The sequence below is a fragment of the Triturus cristatus genome, chromosome 3_1, assembly GCF_964204655.1.
Source record: "Triturus cristatus chromosome 3_1, aTriCri1.1, whole genome shotgun sequence".
In the NCBI taxonomy this organism is placed as follows: Eukaryota; Metazoa; Chordata; class Amphibia; order Caudata; family Salamandridae; genus Triturus; species Triturus cristatus.
In genome coordinates this window covers 511,629,753-511,655,930 of record NC_140583.1, presented here as the reverse complement: position 1 = coordinate 511,655,930, position 26,178 = coordinate 511,629,753, and the positions used below count along the sequence as shown (strand labels likewise).

The 26,178-nt window shown below is 42.0% G+C and overlaps 1 protein-coding gene across 1 annotated transcript in view; it reads right to left on the bottom strand.

Annotated features, from left to right (window-relative positions):
• The window catches only part of LOC146860506 (aminopeptidase Ey-like), a 174,413-nt gene that overhangs the window by 81,822 nt on the left and 66,413 nt on the right, over positions 1-26,178 (bottom strand). The window contains exons 9-13 of the mRNA XM_085644418.1: positions 21,471-21,536; positions 15,983-16,158; positions 15,661-15,737; positions 9,455-9,588; positions 6,967-7,022 (exon numbers count right to left, since the gene is read on the bottom strand). Coding sequence (XP_085500544.1) covers positions 6,967-7,022; positions 9,455-9,588; positions 15,661-15,737; positions 15,983-16,158; positions 21,471-21,536 — 509 coding nt within the window. The remainder of the gene's footprint in view (positions 1-6,966; positions 7,023-9,454; positions 9,589-15,660; positions 15,738-15,982; positions 16,159-21,470; positions 21,537-26,178) is intronic.

Here is a 26,178-nt window from a genome sequence, read left to right as displayed (position 1 = left end):
CATTAAGGTCTAATGCTATTAACACCCAAATGTTGGAGTGATTTCTGCCAGAATTGATTTCTTCATTTATGAACATTGTACATTTTTACCGATCATTAGATTAATAGGACCAGGTTTTCCGGAGCATAATAATTATGTGTTGGTTTAACCCCTTGTGTGCCCCGCCCTTTCCCCGCCCTGTACCGGGCGTAGAATTAGCGGGCAGGGTTCATGACGAGATAGTCTCGTCATGGGCACAGCGCAACCGCGGCCCATGACGAGACCATCTCGTCATGGGCACTCAAGGGGTTAAATACATAGAGGTTTTCAGCGTTTCTCCATGTGGTGGCGAAGACCGGCTACATTCCCAAAAATTTCAAACTAATTACCACCACCAGTTGGGGAATTTATGGGAATGCTCAACCTGTAGATAAGCTGTGAGGGATTCCTCATGGTTATACACAAATGGGGCAGCTCCTATTAGAATGACCTAAGGGGTGCTCAGTAGTGTTTATGTGTATGTGAGTGTGGACATCTCACAAAAAGTTTAGGACTGGCCTCACACACCACCTGGTGTCATGCTTCATCATTGGCCATTTCTCGCCCTTTAAAAACTCGGTTTGATAGAGGGCGGGCATACACCTGACGACAGGGATGCACTTCTAACTAAGTGGGGGCCCGAAGTGAGTGAGTGAAGTCATTACAGTTACCTCATTTAATTTAATGATCTATGTGGCTGTATGGTGTATAAAAATAAGTGAACGGCGAAATGGAGAAAGTTATTGACCCCTCGCCATGTAGAGCTGGGTCGACATGTTTCTGCCTTGTGTCAACAGTGGTACTCGGCATTCATCAGGACCTAGATACTTAAATACATATAGGGCTCCACTCTTACCAACACTGTGGTTAGAAAAAACCTGCGGTGGGGTGACCTTTGTCACTTTCTGCTGTCTAGGGGTCTTTAGTACCCTACAGACTTAACCCTATGTGCTTCATGGGAAGGGGAAGTAAAGGAGAGCCCCTGTAGTCAAACCCTGAAGAAGTAAGCACATGTAGAACAGCATTAAGCGGCATGATTTGACCGAAAAAGACAAAAAAGGGAGAGACATCCTCCTGCACATGCATCCATCGTACATTCATACCCCAAAGCCTTACTTCGTCAAGGTGCGTTCTCCGTGGTATCACCTAGATGTACACTGCTCTCCTCCCCGGTGACAAATGAGTTCGGAGGGGGCGGGCATATAAGTAATACCCTTGATTGGTAAAACACAGGGAGGGGCCAGCTTTAATCATTGATTGGACCCATCCGTGTGTTATCCGGTGTCTGAAATGCGCCCGGCCACATTGGTGCCTGCATTGGCCTGACCTGCGTGTAATGCGTTGCTCTGTATTACAGAGGGATCCGGTATCCAATCCATCCTCTGTGTAGTGCGCCCGGAGTGCCTGATTATCGCTGCTCTGATTCGTGCGCGGCTACAGAAAATGTCTGTCCCATCTACCCTGCGTGTAATGCTTCGCTCCGCATTACGAGAGGATCCGGTGTCCGTGCCGTCCTCTGTGTAAATTGCAGGGTATGCCTGATCTACGCTACTCTCTATGGGGCGCAGCTTCTAAAGGAAGTCTCTGTCCCATAAAATGGAGACACCGGAAGTCAGGCAGGTTCAGTACTACGGGGGTACGGGGCTGCCCTCGAATAAATACACTGTCAGACTCTGGAGGCAAGGCAGAATAAATATAGTGCACAAAAGAGAAAGTGCCATGATGTTTCTCAAAAAAAAAATATAATAATGGTAAGTTTAAATAGACAGTGTATAGATGCCGTAATTATACAAAAACCTCTGGTGTAGGAAGAGCGTTAGGGTCACAGGGTCCCTGTTCCAGTATGTACATTTAAGGAATGCAGGGGCCTCGTGCAGAGTTAAATAAATTGAGTTGAAGGAAAGGCTAATTATTCATTGGGTGTGCCTGACTCATAACAGGACTTACTGAAGGGATTAGGTGTCCCCTTTTGTTTTTATACCCAAGTGTTATTAAGCCCATATTGAAATTGCTACCGTCCCATTTGAAGCCAGGGGATTTCATCATTCAGACCAACATCCCAAGAACGTAAGCGGAATACCCAGCGTTGAAAAAGGGCTTTTGTCAGATCCGTTTTTCATCTGTTCATGACCTCCAGGACCACCCATCTTATGTCACTGTCTTTATGGATTGCCTCAAGGCAGTGTTTGGTTAGCTTAGTGTTGGACCTACCGCATCGGATGGTGCTGCGATGTTCGTTCACTCTGGTTTTTATTTTTCTAGTGGTCATACCCACATATCTGAGATTACATGGGCACGTCAGTAGGTAAACGACCACCTCAGTGTTGCAGTTACTGACGTTTCTCAACCTCCAGGGGTTGCCTGTCCCAATGTCAACTTCTTTAGTTGTGTATGTCTGGGGGCATGCTACGCAATTACCACATGGGATGTGTCCGTATGGTCTTGGCTGGCCCCAGAGTGTGATCTGGTCTGTGATTTCATTTTGATGTGTTTGTGCCTGGACCAGATCATCACGTAGGCTTCTGCTGCGTTTAAATGGAAAGAGCGGGGGTTCCCAATGTTGGTTGGCACTGTTCAGAATAGACAATTTCTTTCTAATGATGTTTTGGACCAGATTTGATACTGGAGAATAGGTAGTAACACAGACTATCCTATTGGTTTTTTCTTTATTGGTGGTTTCTAAGAGTCTCTCGGTGGTTATTCCTGGCCCTCTTTTTTGCTTTTTTTACCATAGTCACGGGGTAATTCCGATCCAGTAGTTTCTTCTCCAGTTGGTTAGTTTGTTCTTTGAAAGTGTCCGTATCAGAGCAGTTCCTTCGTATCCGGAGGAATTGACCCACTGGGAGATTTTGTCGTAGTGCCCTTGGATGAAAGCTCTCATGTAACAGTAAGCTGTTTTTATCAGTTGGTTTATTATGTACTTTAGTACGTATCCCTTCTGGGCTCATGGAGATATCCAAGTCCAAGAAGATGGCTTGGTTTTTATCAATAGAGTATGTGAATTTCAAGTGTTCATCCTTAGAGTTAATCCATTTTGTGAATAGTATTGCTTCTTCCATTGTACCCCGCCAGATGATGAGTATATCATCTATGTAGCGCTTCCAGGTCTTAAGTTGTGCCACATAGGGGTTATTCTGGTTGAAGATAAAATTCTCTTCAAACTGGTGTACATACAGGCATGCCATGCTCAGTGCAAATGTGCTGCCCATGGACGTACCAGAGATCTGGTGGTATATAGTACCTTCGAAGTCGAAAAAGTTCTCAGTTAAGGCAATTTCTGCACACTCTAAAATGAAATGTATCGGGGTAGTGTAGATCCATTCCATATTAAGCAGGATCTGTTCAATTACCGCCAGAGTACGTCTCTGCGGGATACTCATGGGACACGCCACTATCATCCTCCCCATAGTATTCTACACCGTATGCTATTCTTACTGTCACAAAACGTGAAATATATTCCTTTGGTGCAAAGGCAGACCACCCAACCGCCCCCACTCCCAGTAGTCTAGAACTGTTCAGATGGTCCACAGTCATCAAATACACTTCTCTCACTTAGTGGGGGAGATGGACAAGGAGTACAGTCAGCTGGATTGACGGCGGTGTATTGTGAATTCATATAGTTGGTCTGCAACCAGGATTACATTTATTAATAAATCTATACATTGTAATTCATGGTCTGGAGATTATATCTGAATCACTGAAAGATTTCATGTAGGTGAGATGAGGCTGTGGTTGCACAAATAAATTCATTGTTGGTGCTTAAAAATTAAATATCTCAAAAGCTTTAGCGGTGAATCCTGGCAGTTGTGGAATTATGTAATTGTATAGAAAAGAATGGATTATATAGGGGGCATTCCTATAGCTCTTCAAAATAGACATGGAATGCCAGCAATTTGGTGAGATCTTATCAGCACAAAATCTGTTCGTAATAGAACCTATAGTGATAGTGCTCAACACGTTTATCATCTTCGGTTTTCAATTCCCCTGTTAGCAGAGGTCACTTCTCTCATCACCAGATCTTTTGAATTCATTGGGTACTTTAACCTCTTCTGTGCCCATGACGAGATAGTCTCGTCATGGAGCACGGTTGCGCTGTGCCCATGACGAGACTATCTCGTCATGAACCCCACCCACTAATGCAACGCCCGGCACAGGAGGGGGAAAGGGCATGGCACTGAAGGGGTTAAAGTTAGGCCTGCTGATTTATAACAGGGTAGAATTTGAATACTCTTGATACTCTCTGCATAGTGCTGGGGTCCTCGCCCTCCATCAGATGGCTCTTCGACAGTGACATCATAGCACTGACATGCCATATCAGAGTTAGAGTGTCTATGTCATACATGCAGGTCGGGGGAAGAGAGGGTCAAGTGCTCTAGTTGCAATTTCCTCCTCTTGCTGAGAGGTGGGTGTGGTAGACCTTCTCTTGGCAGCTCCATTATGACTGGCAAGCTGTACAGCAAGAACAGCAGTAACTACTGAAACACTATGCAAGCACTGATACTCCTAGGAAGAGCTGGTCCATGGCTCTGGTCTCCCGCTGCTCCTCTCCTGAGATATTGGCGCAGTCTAGCATCTCCTGGCAGCAAACGCATGAATAGTAAGTTATGGAGCAAGTAGTGTGCAGAACTGTAGAGCAGAAACACATGCCGCATTTTTGCGCTGCTTCAATCAAGACAAGAGGAAGATGCGGTCTGAAGTTTCTGTTGTCCTGACTCCTTCCTGCGGAGCGATATGCAGGGCTTTGAGTGGTCCGGGTCTTGCCGGTGCTCAGCACTGGCAGTTTTTGAAAAGCAGGTGCTGAGACTGATCCACATCAGGCTCTCCATTTTTGCCCTCACCCCCAGTGAACAGATATATCTTAACTCTGTGGCGGTACCACCCTATATTGCCTTTGATGTAACTTCGAAGAGACTTGTTATAGTTCTTTCACAGTCTACGAAAAGGTTGATATGCAGGTAAGCCCAGTCGTAATGCACATGGCACAAATATACTAGGAACTTGAAAAGCAAATTACACACCCCTGCAGCAGGTGTAAAATAAGTTTGGATTGGTTCAGAATTTAAAATAGGCTGTAGTAACAGAGGCAAGAGGGAAGAGGAATCCCTTACCTTAACAATCTTAGAATTTGTGCTTTGAAACAACAGAATTGAGCCTAACAAATCCTCTTTAGTCCCACTCACGCCTTCAAGATCACAAGCAAGACCAGGTTATCAACTGTTTCGAATGTCACCGGAGCTTTACCCAATCCAGGAGGCAGTGTTTACCCATTCAGTATGGAGGACAACATTCATAACCTAGAGAGCGACCTTCTCAGCGCTACTGCCCAACCAGAACCTCAACTAATGATATGTTAGACGAGATGTGATGGAATAGCTGATAGAGAAACAATCCCTAACCAGTTTATTTAAGAGCAGGAGTGCTAAAAGTGACCAAAATTCAGCAATAATGTCCAAACCCAAAGAGGGCTTTTAAAAAAAAAAACATTGGTGTCTATTCACAAATACAAAACAGAAAAGTGCCTGCGTGTTTTTTTATAAAATAATTTTCTGCCAATTCACAAACAATCCCATAAGTACACCTGGAAAGGTGCACCAAATGCAGGTTTTCAGGTGTACTCCTGGGAATGTTGTAAGATTTTTCGCTGTGCAGACTTCTCCGGGCCCTAAGATAAAGACAAATTAAAATGTAAAATGTTTAGCTTCCTGCAGTGCTGCAGGGACCTTATAGCTGCTAGACTTTGCCTCTGCTTACAATGCCTCCTGATCATCAGGCCCGGAATTTGCCCCCAGGAATACCAGTGTGGGTGACCAATAATTAAGCCCTAAGACTCGTATATAGCACCAGATTCTGTTCCAGAAATCTGGAGCTTTATCTTTAAAAACCCCAAGTACAATGCACTTTGATTTGAGAACTAGTCTTTTCTTCAGTGGCAACCAGTAATAATTTATCAATCAATTTCCAGTCTTCAATCTCTTGCCCTATTTCGTAAGGCCTTAAAAACCTGGCTGTTCATCTTGTAACTGCCAGCTTCTTCTTATTTGTCTCCTCTCCACAGACTAACTGCTATTAGTGCCTTGATGCCCTTTGGCATTTGTGGTGTTTGAAAAATCTTTTTCATTCATTCATTCAAAGCATATTTTTGTGTATGGACTAGTTTTTGCAAAAGGGCATTCAATGTTATTGAATCGACAGCCAATGAATCTAGAAGGATAGTCACCCACACACTCATAACCAGCAGACTGGACTATGGGAACGCCCACCACACCAGAAAAAACAAATCGCTACTCCTCATACTCCAGACAATCCAGAACGCTGCAGCTAGTCTTGTCCTTGGCATCCCACGACAACACCACATCACCCAAGACCAACGAGAACTCCACTAGATCCCCGTCGAAAAGAGAGTGACCTTCAAGCTCCTCACCCACGCTTACAAATCCCTCCACAACATCGGACCCCAATACCTCAACGAAAGAATCTTCTACGCACCCGAGAGAAGCCTCAGATCTACCGATATGGGCTTAGCCAAAATCCAACACATCTGAAGAGCCAGAGAGGGGGTCGAGTCTTCTCCTACATCGCAGCCAAAGCCTGGAACGAACACCGACTCAGCATCAGACAAACCCCCACTCTACAAGTTTTCAGAAAGAGCCTCAAGACCTGGCTCTTCGGATGAGATGAAGCTGTGTGAATCCCCCACCCACTCATTGCCTTGAGACCCTAGAGGGTGAGTAGTGTGCTCCACAAATCCTTGATTGATTGATTGATTGATTGATTGATTGATAGAATGCGAAGAAGCATCTGTCATGAGAGGTTCTTTGCATATACAGTCAGGAGTTCCAATTGTATGAGACAAATAAATACACAAGTTAGAGTAACACACATTCTGTTGCCTAACTATGAACTTCGTAGAGTTTTTCCTGTGAGATAATCAGAAAGGAGACTTCTCACCTTGCCAAATTAAACGCATCATCAATGATCTGTGCTCGGTTAATCAGTGGAATCTCCTGCAAAAATCAAATGGGTACAGTTGTAAGACAGAAATATTAGGGTGTGTAGAAAGATACAATATCCATTCCGTAAAATACTAAATACATACATAAAATATTACAACCGTTGCAGCCTGTTAGGTGTGTCATCTGATTTAGTTACACATTTTATTGAAGTCAAAAAGTGTCAGTTGTCATTATTACCACTTCACAGATGTATTATAAACTATGGAACTTATGTCCGAAATAAGGCATTGTATTTTAGTGTGCATTAAATAATTACAATAATATATTGCACTGGGCAGTTTCCAAGTTAGTACTGTCATTTCCCAAGGGTGTGGTGTTGCGGCCCTTTGTACTCCTGGCTTTCCAAAGGTGGTGTGATTGAGCACTCAAGACTTATCGCAAGAGATGGGAGTTGTTTCAGAACTCGAATACTGATGATATAGTAATAACACAATAAACTCAACACACAGTCACAGAGAGCCCTATCTCACAAACAGGAAAGATATTTATTTACAGTATGAGAAGGCAAGAAAATTAAAATAAGCTTAAAAGGAAAGGTGAAAGCCTCTGGTGTGATCTGGTGCTACTCTAGCACGTATCCAATTAGCTACTGTGCTTTATTTAAGATTAAAATAATTGAGCAATGTTGTCCTATGGAGAGAGAATGCTAAGTATTAAGTAGACTACATCCATTTAGGCCTCTTCATATTACTATAGATTGAATGTCCCACAGTTAAAGCCAAAGGAAGATAGAGATCAGACAGGAGAGGAAAGAAAGGGCCTGATTTATATATTGGCAGAGAGGGTACGCTGTTGCAACGGAATTCCTTTTTTGCCAATACAATGGTCTGCACATCGCATTTACATGAGGGCAGAACTTAAGGTTAATCATGGCAGAGACTACCCAGCTCTGTTGTGATTAATCTCCTCCGAGGGCCTTGGGGAGTAAGGGACGTCGGAGATATAGCTACTGGTCCAGCCACCCAATTTAGTTGGGCGGTTGTGTAGTAATTCTTTAGAGTTCTTTACCACCAGTTAAAAACAGGCGTTAAGTGTGGTTTTATGAAGTACTCAGCCCTTGCTCATTCATGCACTGTATGCAATGGCATGACCAAACCATGTTCTTCTACGCTTTCTGATTGCTAGCCTTTCAATGTGAGTTTCTATCATGCTGCCTAAAATAGCAGCTTCAGATTCATGTGCAATTTAGGATTGGTGAGTGGGCTTTCTTTGCATACCCTAACATAGAAAGAATATACGCTCTTGATTAGCTGCTAATCTGGAAATAATTTGTGGTAATGCTAGTGTACTAAGTCAGGTACATCAAAGATAAATGGTAGCAAGGTTATGCTGCATAGATGTACATGTCCACTAAGGGGCATACTTATCAAAATGTCACGTAGCACAGCGCAGCAAGCCACTTTGCTGCACTGTACTGCATGACAGGGAAAGGACAGAAATGTGTTATATTTAACATAATGCAGCACATTTCCGCCTTTTCTCAGTGCTGGCGCACAATGTGCTGCTTAAGGCCAATGCAGGTACCCTCACACCATGGTGCAAGGGTGTCTGCATTGTTAACAGGATTGTTTTTGTGCAAGAAGATACACAGTCCTGCACAAAAACAATCCACTAGTGCACTTTCCTCTTTCTATGTGTGCTGCGCAATGCAATAGCTGCAAATAATGAGAGGCAGGATTAAACTGGGAGGGGGCATATCATGTAGGCAAGGCTGGCATGACTGGAGGGGATGCTGGAGTCCAGGCAGGGATGATGGGGAAGCAAGGAGGAAGGGATGAATGGCATGATGATGGAGGGCTAAGGAGGTGGTAGTGAATGAGAGAGAGACATGATCCCTTACTGGAAGTGATTGGCCTTGGGGAGTGAAAATGATAGAGTGAGTGGAAATAAGAGTGAAGCCTGGGAGACACGGGGAGGATGGGATACATGAAACTCTGCCCTATCAGCAAAACCTTATGGGAGCAGCAATAAGGGAAACAACCTTCCACAAAATGAACTGGAATACCTGTCCAAGCAATGGCAAACCTAGAAAACTACATAGGAGCTAAAGGCTGAAGGGGGCTGACACAAAGCCAACTCTGTATGTACTACTTCTTATATGTGCATTTTAAAGTATTGGTAACATTAGGTATACCAAACAGTTAATGCTGCTAACAGTAAGACCTAAAAAGGGAACCACTAGGGATGGGACCATAGCACATGCAATGTAAATATACAACCAGTGAAGTAGGTTGAAACAGTAGACCTTTCTCAATACTTAGCATGTGTAATCTATATTTTGTGGTCAGTATACTTGCTTAGGAATAGTTAAAAGTCCTTATGTCAGCTTGTGAAATAGATATAATACTTTACATCTAAACATTATTACCACTATTTGTCTATCTTTTGTGAACCAGTCCCATTGTGGATAGCTTTAAACTTACAGTGCGGTTCTTGTCTAGCTGCTCCAGAAGCTTTCGCCAATTCTCCTCATCATAGTTAACCCTGTAATATCCAACTGCATTGATGTTGACCAATAACCAATTATTGCCGGTCACCTTAAAATCCGAAATTATATCTATTAGAAAATAAATGAAAATGTATTATTGCTTACAGAAATGTTGCTGGCCGGTAAGAGCACATTAGAAATATACCCACAATTAACATTATCTTCCTCTTCAGCCTAAACAAATACCAATATGGTGGACGATAAGCTTTATTTCTTAGGAAAACATATTATAAATCTTCGAAACTATACTTCTTAACAGCCACCTTTCCCAGCAGAAGTAACACATAACCTAATTAGCTACTAGGGCTTTCAGCTAGGCATTATAAAGACATTTCATTAAAAGAATGTCTTAATTATGAGGCTATTGAGAGGTGGTCATAAGAAAAGCTAAATATAGAACGTTGTGCCACTGATTAATAGCTTCAAATCCAAAGCTACACTAAAGCACAAAAAGAGAGGAAAAAGAAGACACACAAACAAGGGGCAAAAACACACATCTCACAGGCAACACAAATCCCCCCAAATACACAACACCATAGTGTAACTTATTGAATTTATATTCACATATTACAAATGTACACCAACACACAGTCCGAATTACAAAAAACAACAAAATCAATGAAATAAATACAACACATATCCCACACACAAATCCCATCATACACACACTACTACATTGGAACCGATGGAAATCAATTTTTCATTTAACAGATATGTACTATTATAGGAAAACACGCAAAAACACACAAAATAGAGACAACACAAAACCACATTTGAACATAAAAAATAGAAATGTATACCTCAGCACTTTGAACCATGGCTTGTGTTCATGAATACTCAACGGAAAACACACACCCACAACGTCATCCCCCATACACACACATACACAGAAAAACAGCCAAGCACACTTATAAGTATCGAATGTGTAAAATACACAATAAGGTAGGTTTAAAAAAAAACTGTTTTCCCAAAGAAGAGTCGATATGATCTTGCAATATTGAACTTCATCCTTTGCTCATTTTTCTTTTTAAAGCGTTTTTGCAACCACCAACGCGTTTCGTCCACAATCGTACTTCTTCAGGGCTCACAGTGTATGCTTTGTGCGTTTTCACATGACCATTGTCATTGTATTAGACCAGTTGATTTGAAAATACATATATCGGGACAGTAAAATTGTGTCACTTCAGAAATTTCAATGATAAACGTGTGTCGGTGAATAAATGCACCCGTCTCCACACGTTCGTCTGGCTCAAAAAAGTGTTCTCACCATTCCTGAGAACACTTTGTTGAGCCAGACGATTGTGCGGAGACGGGTGCATTTATTCACCGACACATTTATCCGACTGTGGACAAAACACGTTGACGATTGCAAAAAACGCTTTTAAAAGAAAAATGAATAAAGGATGAAGTTCAATATTGCAAGATCATATCGACTGTTGTATGGTTTTGGAGAGACCAGGTAGGTTACTTCTGGTTTCTCCACATTGGGACCTAGGGGATTGTGTCTAAAGCCCTTTTGCACCTTTTTTCTGGTTAAAACATAGGGATGTCAGAACTGGTGTGGGTATCTATTCTTTGATCCCCAATTCTGTATGATACACACATACACACCCACACCCCTACTCAAACACCCTATAAACACACACATTGACTCACTAACCCATAGTACAGATTAGAAAGACCCCACATCCAATGAAAATCCCCTTGTACAGAGAACACCACATTGGAACTTATTACATTTAAATTTGCCCATGAAAGTTTTTACTGTCATATCTGGTCATGAAAACCTAAAGAAAAACCTCACTAACAATCTACATAGAACAATCAATTAAAATAAACCTGATTTTAACCTACAATACTCACTATGAATACACAACACACATGTGAGTTTTATCAATAGTAACAAAAATATCAAAGACATTAGCAACTAAAGACATACAAAACATTACACTAAATTTGTTATAAAAATCAACCATTTTCAAACCAGCACTAATCAATGATTGGGTACATTTTTTTACATCAACTACAAAAGAATACTGCACATGTGACTTATTTACAGTATAGAGTACTTTATAATAGATCATTAAAATCATGGGTCTTGTGACCTCATGCAGAAGTTTGCAAACTACAGCATGCCTAAGTCACATGTTATGTAGTAAAGGCATCAAATTTGAAAGTATTTGTGAACATGCAAAATGTATATAAAAACAATGAATACTTTAATTTTTTTTAAATGCTATGAAAAATATATGCTATAATTAATATATCACGGTTGGAAATAGGGGTACAGGTTGAGAGGGTTAGAAACCCTACCCAAGCAGAAACCACTTTCTCTGTCAAGGTGAAACACAAGCAAACCTCAAATTAACCTGCGCTTAACCCTCTGGTTGCATCACAAAGCAGTCAGGCTTAACTTAGAGGCAATGTGTGAAGAATTTTTTATGCAGCACTTCATACAGTAATAAAATGAAAATGCAACACAACAGAAATACTACACCAATTTAGAAATGTAGAGCTAGACTTAATAAATTATTTGACAACAAAACAACAATAAGTCCCATTGGTAGAACCAGAGATGTGCAATTTTAAAGATTTAAGTGAAAATAGTGCCTAGCAGTGCAAAGTGCCAACAGTGGTTATCTGGTTGTGCCAGACCATGATAAAGTCGCAAGCTCAGGCCGACTGAAATGGAGCATTGGCCAGCTACAAGGACAGGGATTTTAAATCCTGGATACGGAGCGTGATGAGGATGCATCACGCAGCAGAGGCGATGTGAGGTCTGTGTGTGGAGACGTGTAGTACAGCGAGGTGCTGAGGTGCCGATGAGACGTCCTGCATGGAAATACATCACACAGTGGAAGTTCGAGTGACTGTGGGTTGCAATGTGAAATCCTGTGTAAGTGATGTGTCGAGCAGCATTTCTGATGCAGAGTCTTGCGAGGCAGTGCATCGTGCTGTGTCAGTTCTGCTGGGACCACAGATGGGCTGACATTGCACATTCAGGCCCACTTCCAAGGGTTCAGACGGTGGCACCACCACTTGAGAGGACAGGACTTACAGCAGGCAGAGTACAGGTGCTTGGTTGGAGGCTGTTGGAGCCTGTTCTGTCCTTGAGGCTCTGATAGGAGGCCAGCCAACTAGCTCTTGGGGTTCACTCTGGTGGTCCTTGGATCAAAATGCAGGTCCTGTCCTTACACTCAGGCAGCAGGGCAGCATTGTAGCAGAAGTAGGAGAAGGTTCTTGAGGTGTCCACCCCAGAGGTGTTTGGAATTTCCTGCCTCTCTGCCCTGACCCCAGATAGTCTGGGGTCACAATTGACTAGTGTCAAACCCTTTGTGAGTGTGCTCAGGCAGAGCGTTTGTGATATGCAAGTGTGGTAGGTGATAGACCCCCTCATCAAGTCAGATATGGCCCATTCTGCCAATATCTATCATACCTTTGTCTCACTGTCTGGGGGCAATACACAAAGACCAACTGTCAGCTAAACCTAGTCATGTGACCCAGGCAGTAGACACCAAGTGGTTATGACAAGAAAAGGCCAGCTTTCTAAAAGTGGCATTTTCAGAACTTAGGCTTAAAATCCAACTTTATCATTAAAGAGGGTTTCAAATTTCAATTCTTTAGACACCAAACTCAACATTCGCACCTGCTCCCAATTGCAAGTTATCACTTATTAAATGTAATACGTTAACCAAATGTTATCCTATGGGAGAGGTAGGCCTTGCAGTAGTGAAAAACAATGTAAAGATTGTTTTACTACTAGGACATGTAAAACCTATAAGTACATGTCCAACTTTGTAAATTCACAGCACTCTGCCCTATGGATTGTTTATGACCTCCCCTAGGGGTGACTTATATGTATTAAAAAGGAAAGATTAGGCCTTGCAAAAGGTTTATTTTGCCAGGTCGAGTTTGCAATTTAAAACCGCACATAAAGACTGCAATTGGAGACCTGAGGCATGTTTACATGACTAATTAAGTGTGTGGTACAGTCAATGATTTATGATGAAACTGGGTTTGTGGTGTTCAATTTTGATTCTATGGTGGTTAAATAAGCATGCCATTCCATGGGGTTAGCTGGTGGGGGCATTAGCAGGGCGTTAGTCAATTGGGTCTCGTGGTCTGCCACTAGCGCTCTACGGAGATCTAGGAGCCATGTCTCCATGTTAGGGCCCTCTGGCGACTTCCAGGCCATGGCGAGTATGTGTTTTGCCAGACTCCGTGCCAGATCTAGAAATGTATTAATGCCCTTATGACAGGGGTTCCGTTCTGTGATTCCCAGTAGAAAGTGAAGGCCCTGGGCCACTTTTGGGGTACCCGCTGCATCTGTCAATGTCCCAGCTATGTAAATCCAAAACGAGTCGGGGGCAGGTCCAGAACATATGTGGAAATGTGGCATCCGTGGTTGGCACCTAGGGCAGACGTCGTTGGAAGTAGGGTATATGCACGCTAACCTATGCGGTGTTAAATACGTGTGGTGGAGATAGTTAAATTGCTTATATTTCAATCTAACATTCGTGGATATATTCTTTGGGTGACTTATACATTGTGTCCACTGCTTGTCAGTAATACTAGTTGCCAGTGCCGAGTTCTAGTACTCGTGCAGTGGGGACAACAGAGAAATTGAGTCAGGTCTGAAGATATTATAAATGTGTTAGCAAAGTTTGCAGTACTACTGATATAGTGGGTTCAGAGCGCGTGTTACCCCATATCTGATGGAATTGCTGTGTCAGTGTTGCGTAGAGCATCAATGTCCCTGACAGAGGCCCATCAAGCTCTCGAAGTCGCAAACGTTTGAGTCGACATGTAACAAGTCCCACGGTCCGCCATGGTTCCAGTTCCAGGTGCTTATGGTAGGTATAAAGGCCCAGGAGCACTTCGAGAGGGAGGGGATCTGGAGCACATGGTGAGGGTTGGTGATTAGGTAATACGTACTTCATCCAGCCATGTCTAGCCGCTGACATCAGGAGATTGCCCTGCTTTTCTGCAATGGTGTTTTGGAGCTTGATAGCCATCCCATCACAGCTGGCTTTCATAGAGTCACCGCCCAGAAGTCTAGTTCAGCTAGGTTACTTCTCACAAGCCATCTCATAGGCCATTGGAGCTGTGCAGCTGCGTAGTAATGTTCATAGTTAGGTGCCCATAGGCCCCTTTCAGATAGAGGGAGGTATAACTTCTGGAGTGCCACCCTGAACCTGGAACCACCCCAAATCAGGGACACAAGAAGTGACTTCACTGCCATAACAGATTTGTGTGGTGGTCTGTATGGGAGGGTCGAAAAAAAGTAGAAAAGTCGAGGGAGGAGGAGCATCTTGGAGTTGGCGACTCGGCCCATAGGGAATAATGCAAAGCTCGTCCTGAATTGAAGTGCAGCTCGGGCTGTAGTTATTCCTTTTCCCAGATTGCCTTTTATCAGGCCTGCCGGAGAGTGATACATTTGGACTCCCAAATACTGAAAAGTGTCAAAAGTCCAGATGAGTGGAGTGAGGGGAAGAGCACTCCTTTGATCTGCAGGCAGAGGTTTCATTGGGATTACTACAGATTTGGTCCAGTTGACCCATATACAAGATATTTGGGCATGCTCATCCAGTAACTCTATTAGTTCCTGTAGAACGGTGTTCTTTCCGTGCAGATAAATTAATGCATCGTCCACGAGCAAGGTCATTCTTTAAGCCAAAGGGCAGCACCCTAACCTGGATGTGGCCCTCTGGGGACAAGAGTGCAGACCCATCTTTTGTCCCCTCACTTAGAGCAGTCTACCAGTAGCCTGATGTAAGATCGAAGGTATTGGATAACTTGGCAGTGCCCAGCCTGTCAATGAGCTCAACAGGTCAGGGATCAGGTGAACATCAGTCTTGGTGACTGAATTGAGTACCAGTTTCTCTGAGGACATTATAAAAGAAGGAATTCACCACAACACACTTGAACTTCATTAACAGGGTATTACTTTGACTGATGTAAACATTTGTGCTCGGAAGCTAATAAACAGAAACCAAATAAATATTCATTCAATTGATTTTTATGTTTGAGAATCTATTTCATAGACACCTTAACTGAAGACAATTTTTGAAAAATTCAAAATATCTTAGAATACCATTGTTAGGATTATTAAAAAAAAAAAATAATGTAGAACTACAGTACCTGACTTTTGTAGGAGCCAGTTCTTTCCCTGTGCACCAGTAGAAATCAATGACTCCATCTGTATAATCCATGTGTAGCTGCAACATTTAAAATACTACATTGTAATACTGAAATAACAGCATCCCCTCTGCATTTATCAAACTCCTAAAAAATGGCACTGGTATTTTAAAAGGTCAGGTGCATGTATATGTGGAGACATTGGACGTGTGTATGTGTGTGTGCGTGTGTGTGTGTGTGTGCAAAGCATTGTGAGAGTATTTATACAGACACAGAAAGCAAAAACTGCAAGAGCTCAGGAAAGCAAATTTGTTTCAGTACATACTTGAACTCAGATGGACGAGTCACAGGTGTGTCTGGGTCAAGCAAGAAGTGTTCCTGTTTAACTTCTCCAGTTGCTGTGTTGACAGTCACTACAGGGAAGCCCATCTGGAGTACCCATGTATCCATGATCTCTTTGACAGTTTTAGGTAGTAATGTTGGTGAGCTCTGATTCACAGCCTATGAAGACAGTGGAAGATAATGGACAGTTCAGAAACTAATCCAAGAGTTCCATATTGTTCACAGCTGCCCAACATCATCCCAAATTACAATGTGAAAACTGAGACTTGACTCAGTACCTGGACTCTAAATTCAGTTCAGTCTTAAAGTTCTTTCATGACTATAGATGAGTGGGCTATGGTGATCCCCGCCCTCTTGCACAGTAAATAGAATATCCCACAGATTATATATGACACTTCTGCAAATACTCTGGATATAGGTATATCCCGGATAACCTATGGAGTAGAGACAGAAAGGCACACCAATTAATGGTATGATAAATACAAACCGCTGTATCAGGAGCTAGCTGATAATTGATAATCCTCTATTTTGCTAGAAACCTTTGGAGGGGATTAGACCAGTGTCCTTTCCATCACAAGGGCAAAAGTAATGTAATCTTGGGGAAGAACAATTGCAACTTTCATATGTAGTTTGTATTAAGGGATAGAGAAAAAAATGATTCTAGGAATACAATATTTGGGAAGAAATTAATATAATTGTATGCTCTACAATATTTCACATCCTGATCAAACCCACATGAATCCTACTCCACACTGTACTAATTTCTAATCACCCAGGGACTGTATGAATGGATATACTGAAGATGTAATGTTCTGTCTGATCAATCTCCAGCAAATTTAATTAAAGCATTTTTGGTCCCAGTAATACTTGATAAGAAATGAATTAGGAGACTCACAGATGCACATACAAAGGGTTTATTGATGTAGGCATATATTATTAGAATATGACTTATTTAATCAATTGTGTCTCTTCGCTGGGGTATATATTCATCAGTCTGTAAATAAGTCATTGGAGGGGATCTAATGTGTTAGCACCTGACATGAAGAAAGTTAAGTCACTGCGTATTACACGCTGTAAGAAGTTTAAAGCTACCAAACAATTATCATGCAGGACATGTTGTTTAACAGATAATCCTTAGACTCCCTGGAAGCTGATCAAGCAAAAACTGATAGCAGAGTGGTTTAAATTAGTCATGACACAAAATCTATGGAGTTGAAACAGACATGGGTGTTGATTGAAAGCTTGGCAGAGACAGTACCAGACTGCTAAACTGATGATCCACATGCTCAAGTCAGGGCAACAGTCATGTTTCCGAAGGTAGTACCTCAGCAAGCTATGCCATCAGAAACTACACACTGATGCCTGAAAGAGCTAGAAATGTTGGCGTGGGTGAGGCAGACAGACCACCTTATTTAAATTTGATGGTCTAATGTTATTTTGTCCAGTTTGGGGCAACCAAAGATACCCGCAACAGAAAAAATAAAAATTCCCAGGGTCATGAGTTTTTTTTGTGCTTTTTTTTCAGAAACAAGGTCCTCTTTTGGGAGTTTGCTTTTGAAAAACAAAAACGTTTGCTGATCAGCCGCCTAAAACATATTGGCTGTTCTACAAAGGTTCAGTGCCTTCGAAGGAGCCTCCATTACAGCGTCTCCTCTGAAGGCACAGAAATCTCCAGAGGGCTTGTAGAAATCTCAAAATACAGTGGACACTAGTCCAGCTCGGGTGTCTAGCTCTAACCTTGGCAAATAACACAATTTTACTTATCAAATGCAACCCCTCAGAATTATATTGGGAGACTGCATTTCACAAATTTTGAATTTATTCTTTTTTCTCTTTCGTCCTGTCTTCGAAACATCACCAACAAGCAAACCACCAATATCCTTGGACTAAAACTACCACCTTGCCATCGCTATATCTCTGCTTAATGTCCCACCAACAAATGAAGGTCAATACAAAACAGAAGCTGAAACCTCCAGATCTTTCAAACACTTTTCAATAGATTTCCCAGTGCCTCTACTCATTTCTCACCCTATCAGCTTCAAGTCTGATGTCAACATCCCACTAAACACCTTCAACAATATTTAGGAAAGCTATGTGAACATCCACGCCTCAATTACACAAAGCAATTACAAGGCAAACCTTTCAGCACCTTGGTACTTTAAAGACATTGCTGACAATAAATGATCCATCTACAGACTGGAAACAAAATGGAAGAAAAATAGAACTCTTGAAGACCTCTTGATATGGTTTCCACTCCATGCAACATTTAGACCACTCATCAAATCAATCAATTGCAAAGTGCTGTACTAACACCACAAATGAAGCCAATAGTAGAAACAGAATGCTGTCCAATGCCATCAAGCATTGCATAAACCTAATGTCGGACCCAATTATTCCACACTCCACATAAACGTGCAATGCCATCAACCACTTATTTAGTGAAAAAATACATAAGATCCCACAGCACATCGAAAACATCAAGCCTGCTTCATCTCTTCCCACTGCACATTCCTGCAGAATTCTGCAATGGTCAGTCTTCAAAGCCCTATCTCTCGCAGATATCGTTGACATACCCTTCTTCCTCAAAGCCAATTTTTATGAACGTGTCTTATAATCGTTCTTCATCAAAGCTCTCCCAATGTGACACTCTCTTACCCCTACTTTTAATTGACAATGACTCCCTAACCCAAGATTTCTTCCCAGAAGATCTCCAGAGAGGCCAGATCCTCCAACTTCTTAAGAAACCTATTCTAGACCCAGATGATCTCGCCAACTACCAGCCCATCACTCACCTAACATTTATCTGTAAGATAATAAAAAATTAGTTTATTTTCCTCCTGCACGATTACCAATCGGGTTTCATATCACACTGCAGCAAGGAGACTGCTACCTTACACATTGCAGATGATGTCTTCTTGGCCAAAGATGAAAATTACCCATAGCTACTGGTATGAATGGACCTCTCAGCTGCCTTCAACACAGTCGATCACCTTACTCTCGTCTCAACCTGGAGTCTCAAATTGGATTCACTGCAATGTCCTTCACTAGTTGTTCTCCTACCTTTCCAACAGTTTGTTCAACATGTGAGCACCTCCAGTTCACACAAAAATCCCTATTCCCTGAGAAGTCCCCCAGGGTTCCAGTCTGTCTCCTGTCATCCTCAACCTTTACATGGAGCTGCTTAGTATTCTAGTCACATAAAATACCATCAAGATTCACCAATGTGCCAATAATACAATATATAACTCTACTGGAAAGTCTCCTCTGCCTGCACATCATCCAGACCCGGATGTCCAGCACCTATATGAAGCTCAACCCAACCAAGAATTCCTATTATTTGCAAGTAACACCGAAGAAGATACAGTTGAAACCTGGCTCAATTACATGAGCATTGATGGCTGCTAACATTAGCTTTTACTGAATGCCAAGTCACTTGGATTCAACCTGGACCCTAACCTCACCCTCAAGGATTACATTGCAAAAAATCAAAAACAGCCTGGTACCATTTATTTTTTCTACAGAAAGATACTGTTTCCTCCTAAAGCAACTTCAGAACTTCTGTTCTAGATGAGTACTCCAGCATCCGGATGGTGCTAATGCCATACTCCACACTGGCACCCCTTCGGGGGATCCTACATGCAGCAGCACATCTGGGCCTGAAGAAATATGATCACAACACACCCATCCAGGTAGTACTCCATTGGCTCCCCTTACAGTCTTAATTTTCAAAACCGGCTGCACAATTTACCAAGCCATCTTGAACAGTATAACTGTTTTCTTGGATGCACGCACACCACCTTTTGTAGCTCTTGGCACACCCGTAGCTAGGACACCATCTGACTGCAGACAAAAATGTGTTAAATAGAAAAAGCTACACAGCAGTCCTTTTCCATCTATGCACCCAGGATCGTGAACAGCATCACTATATGAATTAGGACTTCCCCAAAACTGCTCCACTTTAGGAAAGCTCTGAAAGCTCACCTCTATAAACAATACTGCATCACAATGCATCACAACCCAGCTTTCACTCCTATTACTTGTTGGCTTTCTGCCTTTAGATTGTCTTTGACCATTTGCACTGCTACCCTGACTCTTCGTTAGGTGTGCAATATAGAAACATCATAAACATGCATAAATAAATCTGTCTCTCCCCATTTGCTCTCTTAATCACAAAACTGCTCTCTTAATGATGAAACTGGGCAAAGAATTACCCAAGTAATTTATGACAGCTGGCTTTCAAAGGCTGTCTCAAATAAGTATTTATTCTACATCAATTCATTACCTCAGTATAATTAACACTGCAAGTCTACCTTTGAAATGTAGGATACTGAAAGACTCCATGATTAGACACCTAATATCAGACCTTGCCTCCTTCATATTTAAATCACTAGTCAAAAAACTGCCAATAGACTCAGAGATATGTTAGAAATGGAAATATTATTGGAAATGTGGCTTAATATCTGGAGTGGGGCTGTTAAACACTCTAACTCGACTGAACTCAGGGCAAATGGACCTGTGAAATGTCACCACTGGTATCTTGCATGAAGCACGCTTAGTGAAATATTACCGAAGATATTGCCTAAATGTTGGAGAAATTACAGCAATAATAATCTTAAGGAAGGGCCCTATCATAAGTAGGCTGGTGTTCCTGCACCCAGATTTTGCGGGGGGTGTGGCTACACCATACGCTATTTTACTGGCCAGTAAAATTGATTGAAAAAATCGATTGGCACTTTGGCTGCAACAGTAGCCAAGCCTCTGTCCCTGCTCTGAACCGAGCATTTTGTAGGCAAGGAGGGAGCAAGTAACCCCCCCCCCCCACCCCTCACCACCACAAGGGCATCCTTCCCAATCTCACAACTCCCCTCCCTCTCTATGGCCTCCCAGCTTCCTCGCAACTAACATTTACCACCACTACTTAGGGCAAGTGATAAATGTGCGAGTTACACTCCCAGATCAGGAACATTTGCGGAATGCGGCATGGTGGTCATACCAGGTCCGCACAGTTCTTCCCCATTCTGGTGCAGGTTAAGTTCTAATTGCAAGGTACTACTGAGGTGTTACCGCACACTAATGTTAATTTCGTTTGTAGAGTTTGCACACTGCCAGAACCGTGCAACTTACAGTCACGGCCCATAATTGTGTGTGCTGTATAGTAAATCTGTAGTCAGCTGAGGGCGCAGTTTGTAATTAGCACAGGAAAGAGCCATAACGCTACTTTACTTTAGAAAGATGGCAACACACAGTAGGCATTGAATAATTATTTTGTTGGTGATGCTGCCTGTTGAATATTCTAATCAAGCGGAATACTGAATCTGTCTTGACTAAGTAACAAGTAAGTAATGTCGCAATAGTTCCAGACCAAGTAACAAGTAAGTAATGTCGCAATAGTTCCAGATTAGATAAAAACAAGTAATGTCGCAATAGTTCCAGAGCATGGACTACTATCCAATCAAAAGTGATGCACATACCTTTTGTAAATGGAACCACAGGTCATTGTAGTCGGTGTTATCATATGCAAATGCGTTAAGATAAGACTGTAAAAGAAAATATATATATGTTTATTTTCATGCAAACACTTCTCAGTCACGTGAATCACTGAAATTGTTTTCCAAAGTAGTTTCTGCTTTAGTATATTATGAATACATATTCGAGACATAAGGCTCTATATCTAAAGAACCAGTTATTGAATATGTATATGTTTACTTTTGCCTTTTTTGGCCCATAGATTTGGAAATAAGGTTTTAGGTTTCCAAGGACAGATAATCAAGAAAAATGTGAGCAGTTGCAGAAAGATGGAATAGAAATTACGATGAAAGATTTTCCAGGGCTATAGCTTTGAAAAACATTTAGGGGCTTATTTACAAGAAAATGAAGTATCTATGTGTTAGAGCAGAGATGCGTCAGTTTTCTTGCGCCAAGCAAAGAAACCCTTGCGCCACCATGGATATGTTGTATTTAACCATCACCATGGTGCAAGGATTGACAGATGCGTCAGAAATTCTGACGCATCTGTCGGCGCAAAAGTCATGCATTGCTGGAGTTGTGTCGCAAGCATGAAGCAACTTGAGGGAGGCCTATTCTTAATACACAGCATCACTCCTTATGCCTGCTCCAAGCAGGCGTAAGGTTTTGACGCAGTGGCATCTTAGAAGTGGTGCAGTGAAATCTTGTAGATTTCACTGCGCCACTTCTACGAGGCTGGTGCGGGCTTTACAAGGTGACGCATCTCCCCAGATGCGTCACGTTGTATATTGGCCATAACCTGGTGCATTGTGTACACCGCCGATGCATCACAAAAAGTGATGCAACGGTGGCACAAAAGTATCACAAGGGGCTTTGTAATCTGCCGCTAAGGCTTTTTTTGTGGGAAAAGTGGTGAAAATCTTTCTTAACAATAATCGGTAAGGCTTCAGAAAGTCAATATCCTGACACTTTCTTGAAGACATCAGCTCTTCATCTCTTCTTGGCCAGTTCCTGGCAATCTGGATTACAAAGCTTGTTTCTACCCTGAGCTACTTAAGGCTTTGTTCTTGGACTGGCAAATCAATTCAATCTTCTTCCTGATTGGGTGCCTGCGACATTAATGCAGCTATGTTATAGTCAGTTCTAATGCGAAGGAAGATGTAAGCATTAGAGTTATATGCTCATCGTTTCAGTGACAGGCTTCTACAGACTTCATTGCTGTAGTCTTTTCATTAGATGACAACTGGGATATTCGGTGATGAGTCAAAGAGACTGGGAATGTCTCACAAAGACAACATTCATCGCAAAGCAGACGTTTTAGTCATATTGTTTACTTGTATGATAAATTAGATGATGTAATTTTTGTCTGGCAAATATCCATCTGAGGTGTCTAGTAAAAGAGGTGTGTATTATGGCATTTGGGGCCAGAAGTATCAATGGTTTTCCGGTTTGCAAACGGGACGATTCTCAAAATCGTCCCGTTTGCAAACAAGAAGAAGCCTTTTGGGATGTATCATCCCAAAAGGCCCTCGCAATATAGGGAATCGCAAAATTTATGATTCCCTATTTTGCAAATGCATTTAAGGACTTGCAAATTGCGATTCCTTAAATGCAATGCAGGAAGCACCCAAGTTGTGCGATTTTGCCCTAAGAAATCGCAAATTACCCCCAAATTCAAGTTGGTGGTAATTTGCGATTTCTTTGAAAAATGCACTTTTTTGCATTTTTGAAAGTTCCATGTGGCGCACATACATGCCCTTAGGGTATGCATGTGCGCCACATGTGCTCACATACATATTTCAGGGGTGCAACAGGGTGTCCTTTTGACAACTGTGCACCCTTGAAAATGCATTTCACATTTTGCGGGTACCTAATGGGTACTTGCAATTTGGGAATGTCTTCCCATTCAGGTCCAAATGAATGAATGGGAAGGTATTCCTTGATTGCAAATCACAAATTGCGATTCACAATTAAGTAATATTTAAGGAATCGCAATTATTATTGCGATTCCTACATACATTCCATTTTGCGAGTCCTTAATAGCGATTCGCTAACAATCGCTATTAAGGACTTGCAAAATGGTTAGTTCATACATATGCCCCCAAGAGTCTAAAAACATGTTTAGTGTTTTGGCTTTAATGAAGCAGTATCAACGACATCTCATTCGCAAAAAAAGTATTTTGTGACAATTTGGCACTTCCACCAATCCTAAGTTTTCCTTTGGGGATTATGGGTTATCATCGAAGCACACATGGTAGCTGATGCTGCATCTGTTGAGAATAGTCGATATAGACATTGGAAACATTCATAGCTTGGCAGGAGTCCTGGGTACATCACTTGTCATTTTGGAAAATTCAGAGAAGACGAGACCTACTTTCACCACCATATTTCCACAATGGCGCTTCGGACCATTGAGGAAAATCATACTGTCCTCCAAGACAAAGCCATGGATAGGCCATGGAGCATAGAGACACAGTTCTGACAATGTCTTGATTTTGAGTAAATTGTCCCTAATAATTATTAAGAACGTTTTAGTGCCCCTAGAGATGGGTGAGCCAACAAATTAACAAAGAGCGTCAAGCCAGAGCTGAGCCTATGGCCTGGATTGGATCTTAGGTCTCGTCCACTAGTCGAGCCCTGAACATATTTGGTATGAAAATCCTACAATAAGCATGACGTAAAATATGATGAAGTCTCTTCAAAATTTTAAAAGGTGTATTGCTTTAACATGTGGAAGCTTTGACATTAATAGAGCACATTTTAACACTGCACTTAGAAGTACTTATTAAAAGTGATAGTTTTGTACAAGTGGAAGTTTGAACCCACATATTTGAAAGTGCTTTCATACACGATAATAAAGAAAAAAGAGTTTTGCTTAAATACATTATTTGCCTAAGATCACACAATTTAACCGGGGAAGCCATGATTTATCCAGGTTTTTCGGTTTCATTTTGTACAAATCAGTCAGAAAATGAGTATTTGTCTTGTCCTTATATTAAGGCTTTGTGTTTTTTACCTCATAGTATAGTTTTTAAAATAAACTCACAGGCTGAACGCTTTAAATGAGCACATGCTATATTACACAGTATTTATAGGCACTGGCAGATTAAGTGATTTTCCCAGAATCACAGGATATTTAGCCGACACCGAGTCTCGAGGCTGATTCCTCAGTTACAAAGTAGGCATCTCTATTCTAAGCGCTACATCCTGTGTAGAGGGAGGGAGGGAGGCAGGGAGTAGCCACATGAAAGCTCGGCTCGTCGTGGGCTCGAGTTTCCAACAGGACCTGGAGCTGAGCTAGAGCCAGGCTTTAGGCTCGAGCCTGGCACGAGCCTCCCATGGATCAGACACCTTACCTTTAAGCACCCCTGTACGAACTTAAATGTGACTAGAGATCATTGAGAATGTTGTTGTCTTAAAGACATTCATTAACTATGTAACCCCCTCAGAGCGTCTCGAGAAGATTTGTGTAAAGAGTTAAAAAGTGGCATGGTTTCGATGAAATCTTATTTTGCAGATGATCTGCAGGAAGTTGTTTTACTTCTATTCACTTCTGCCCACCACAGTTCTGACTGTGAAACTCAAGTGTTCCAGTGGCTAGGTGGTGACCTTTGGGTCTCATGTAAGAGCTTTCAGGTATGCGTGTTGTCTCTAGTCAAGTGGACTATGTTTTTTTGGCCTTGCGAACAGATCATATACCCCATTATAAAACAGGTGTTGCATCCCGCAATTTAATTAGGCCCTGAAGTCGAGCTGACCCCTCACTCATAAGGCCATCTTCTCTTCCAGTTATTTTCAACTTCTAGTCGCAGACAGATCTGTCTGCCTCTAAATCACGAGGGTTGGCTGACGGCCACTATGGCATGTTCGGCTCATCCACCGAATGGAACAACTCTTTGACTCTTGCTTGGCCAGCATATCGTCAGTGTGAACTACAGTTCATGCACTGCTCCCTTCCTAGTGCGAGGGGTCCACACCTCGAAACAGATATCCCAAAATATCTGTGCCCTCCACTGTTTATTAAGTGTCACTTAAAATGTTGAGTTTGGCACAGAATTCAATGCATGACATTGCCCTGGTCTTTGAAAAGAAAACAAGCTATCACTTTGTTGCTATCAAGACTGCCTTGGTCTGCACATTCAAGTGTCAGTGCCAGGAAAGCAGCTCAGGCTGGACAGCGCAGCTGTCTAAAGGACCTATTGTTATCAATTCATTAACATATACACAGAGTGTTACCCTCTCTCCTCCTGCTAGTGGTGTTTGGAATGCAAGCACTCCTTGGGAGCGCTCATTCGGGGTTCTTGCATTCCTATGCATGAGGGGCGGCTTTATACCTCAAAAGAGCCCTGCATCCTCACACATCACAGTATTTAGCTCACAGGCTCATATACAGAAAGCAGCGGGTTATTGTTTTGTTTTTAGGTGCCCTCCATTTTTGTAGAATGATCTTGTCCTGCTCAGGAAGGGGCAGAAACATTTTCAGTTTAGGACAGTGGTAAAACTCTTGCTTTTCTCGAGGTGAAGAATTTTCGTTTTAGGCTTTAAAGCATCATAGAATTTTCAGTTGTTTAAGAGATCTTAAAGAGAGGAATGGAAGAGAGTAGAATCGAATAGAATCGAATGGAATCGAATAGAATAGAATAGAATAGAATAGAATAGAATAGAATAACCAAATGGTAAGCACGGGTGGAAACGACGATGTTTTCATTAAAA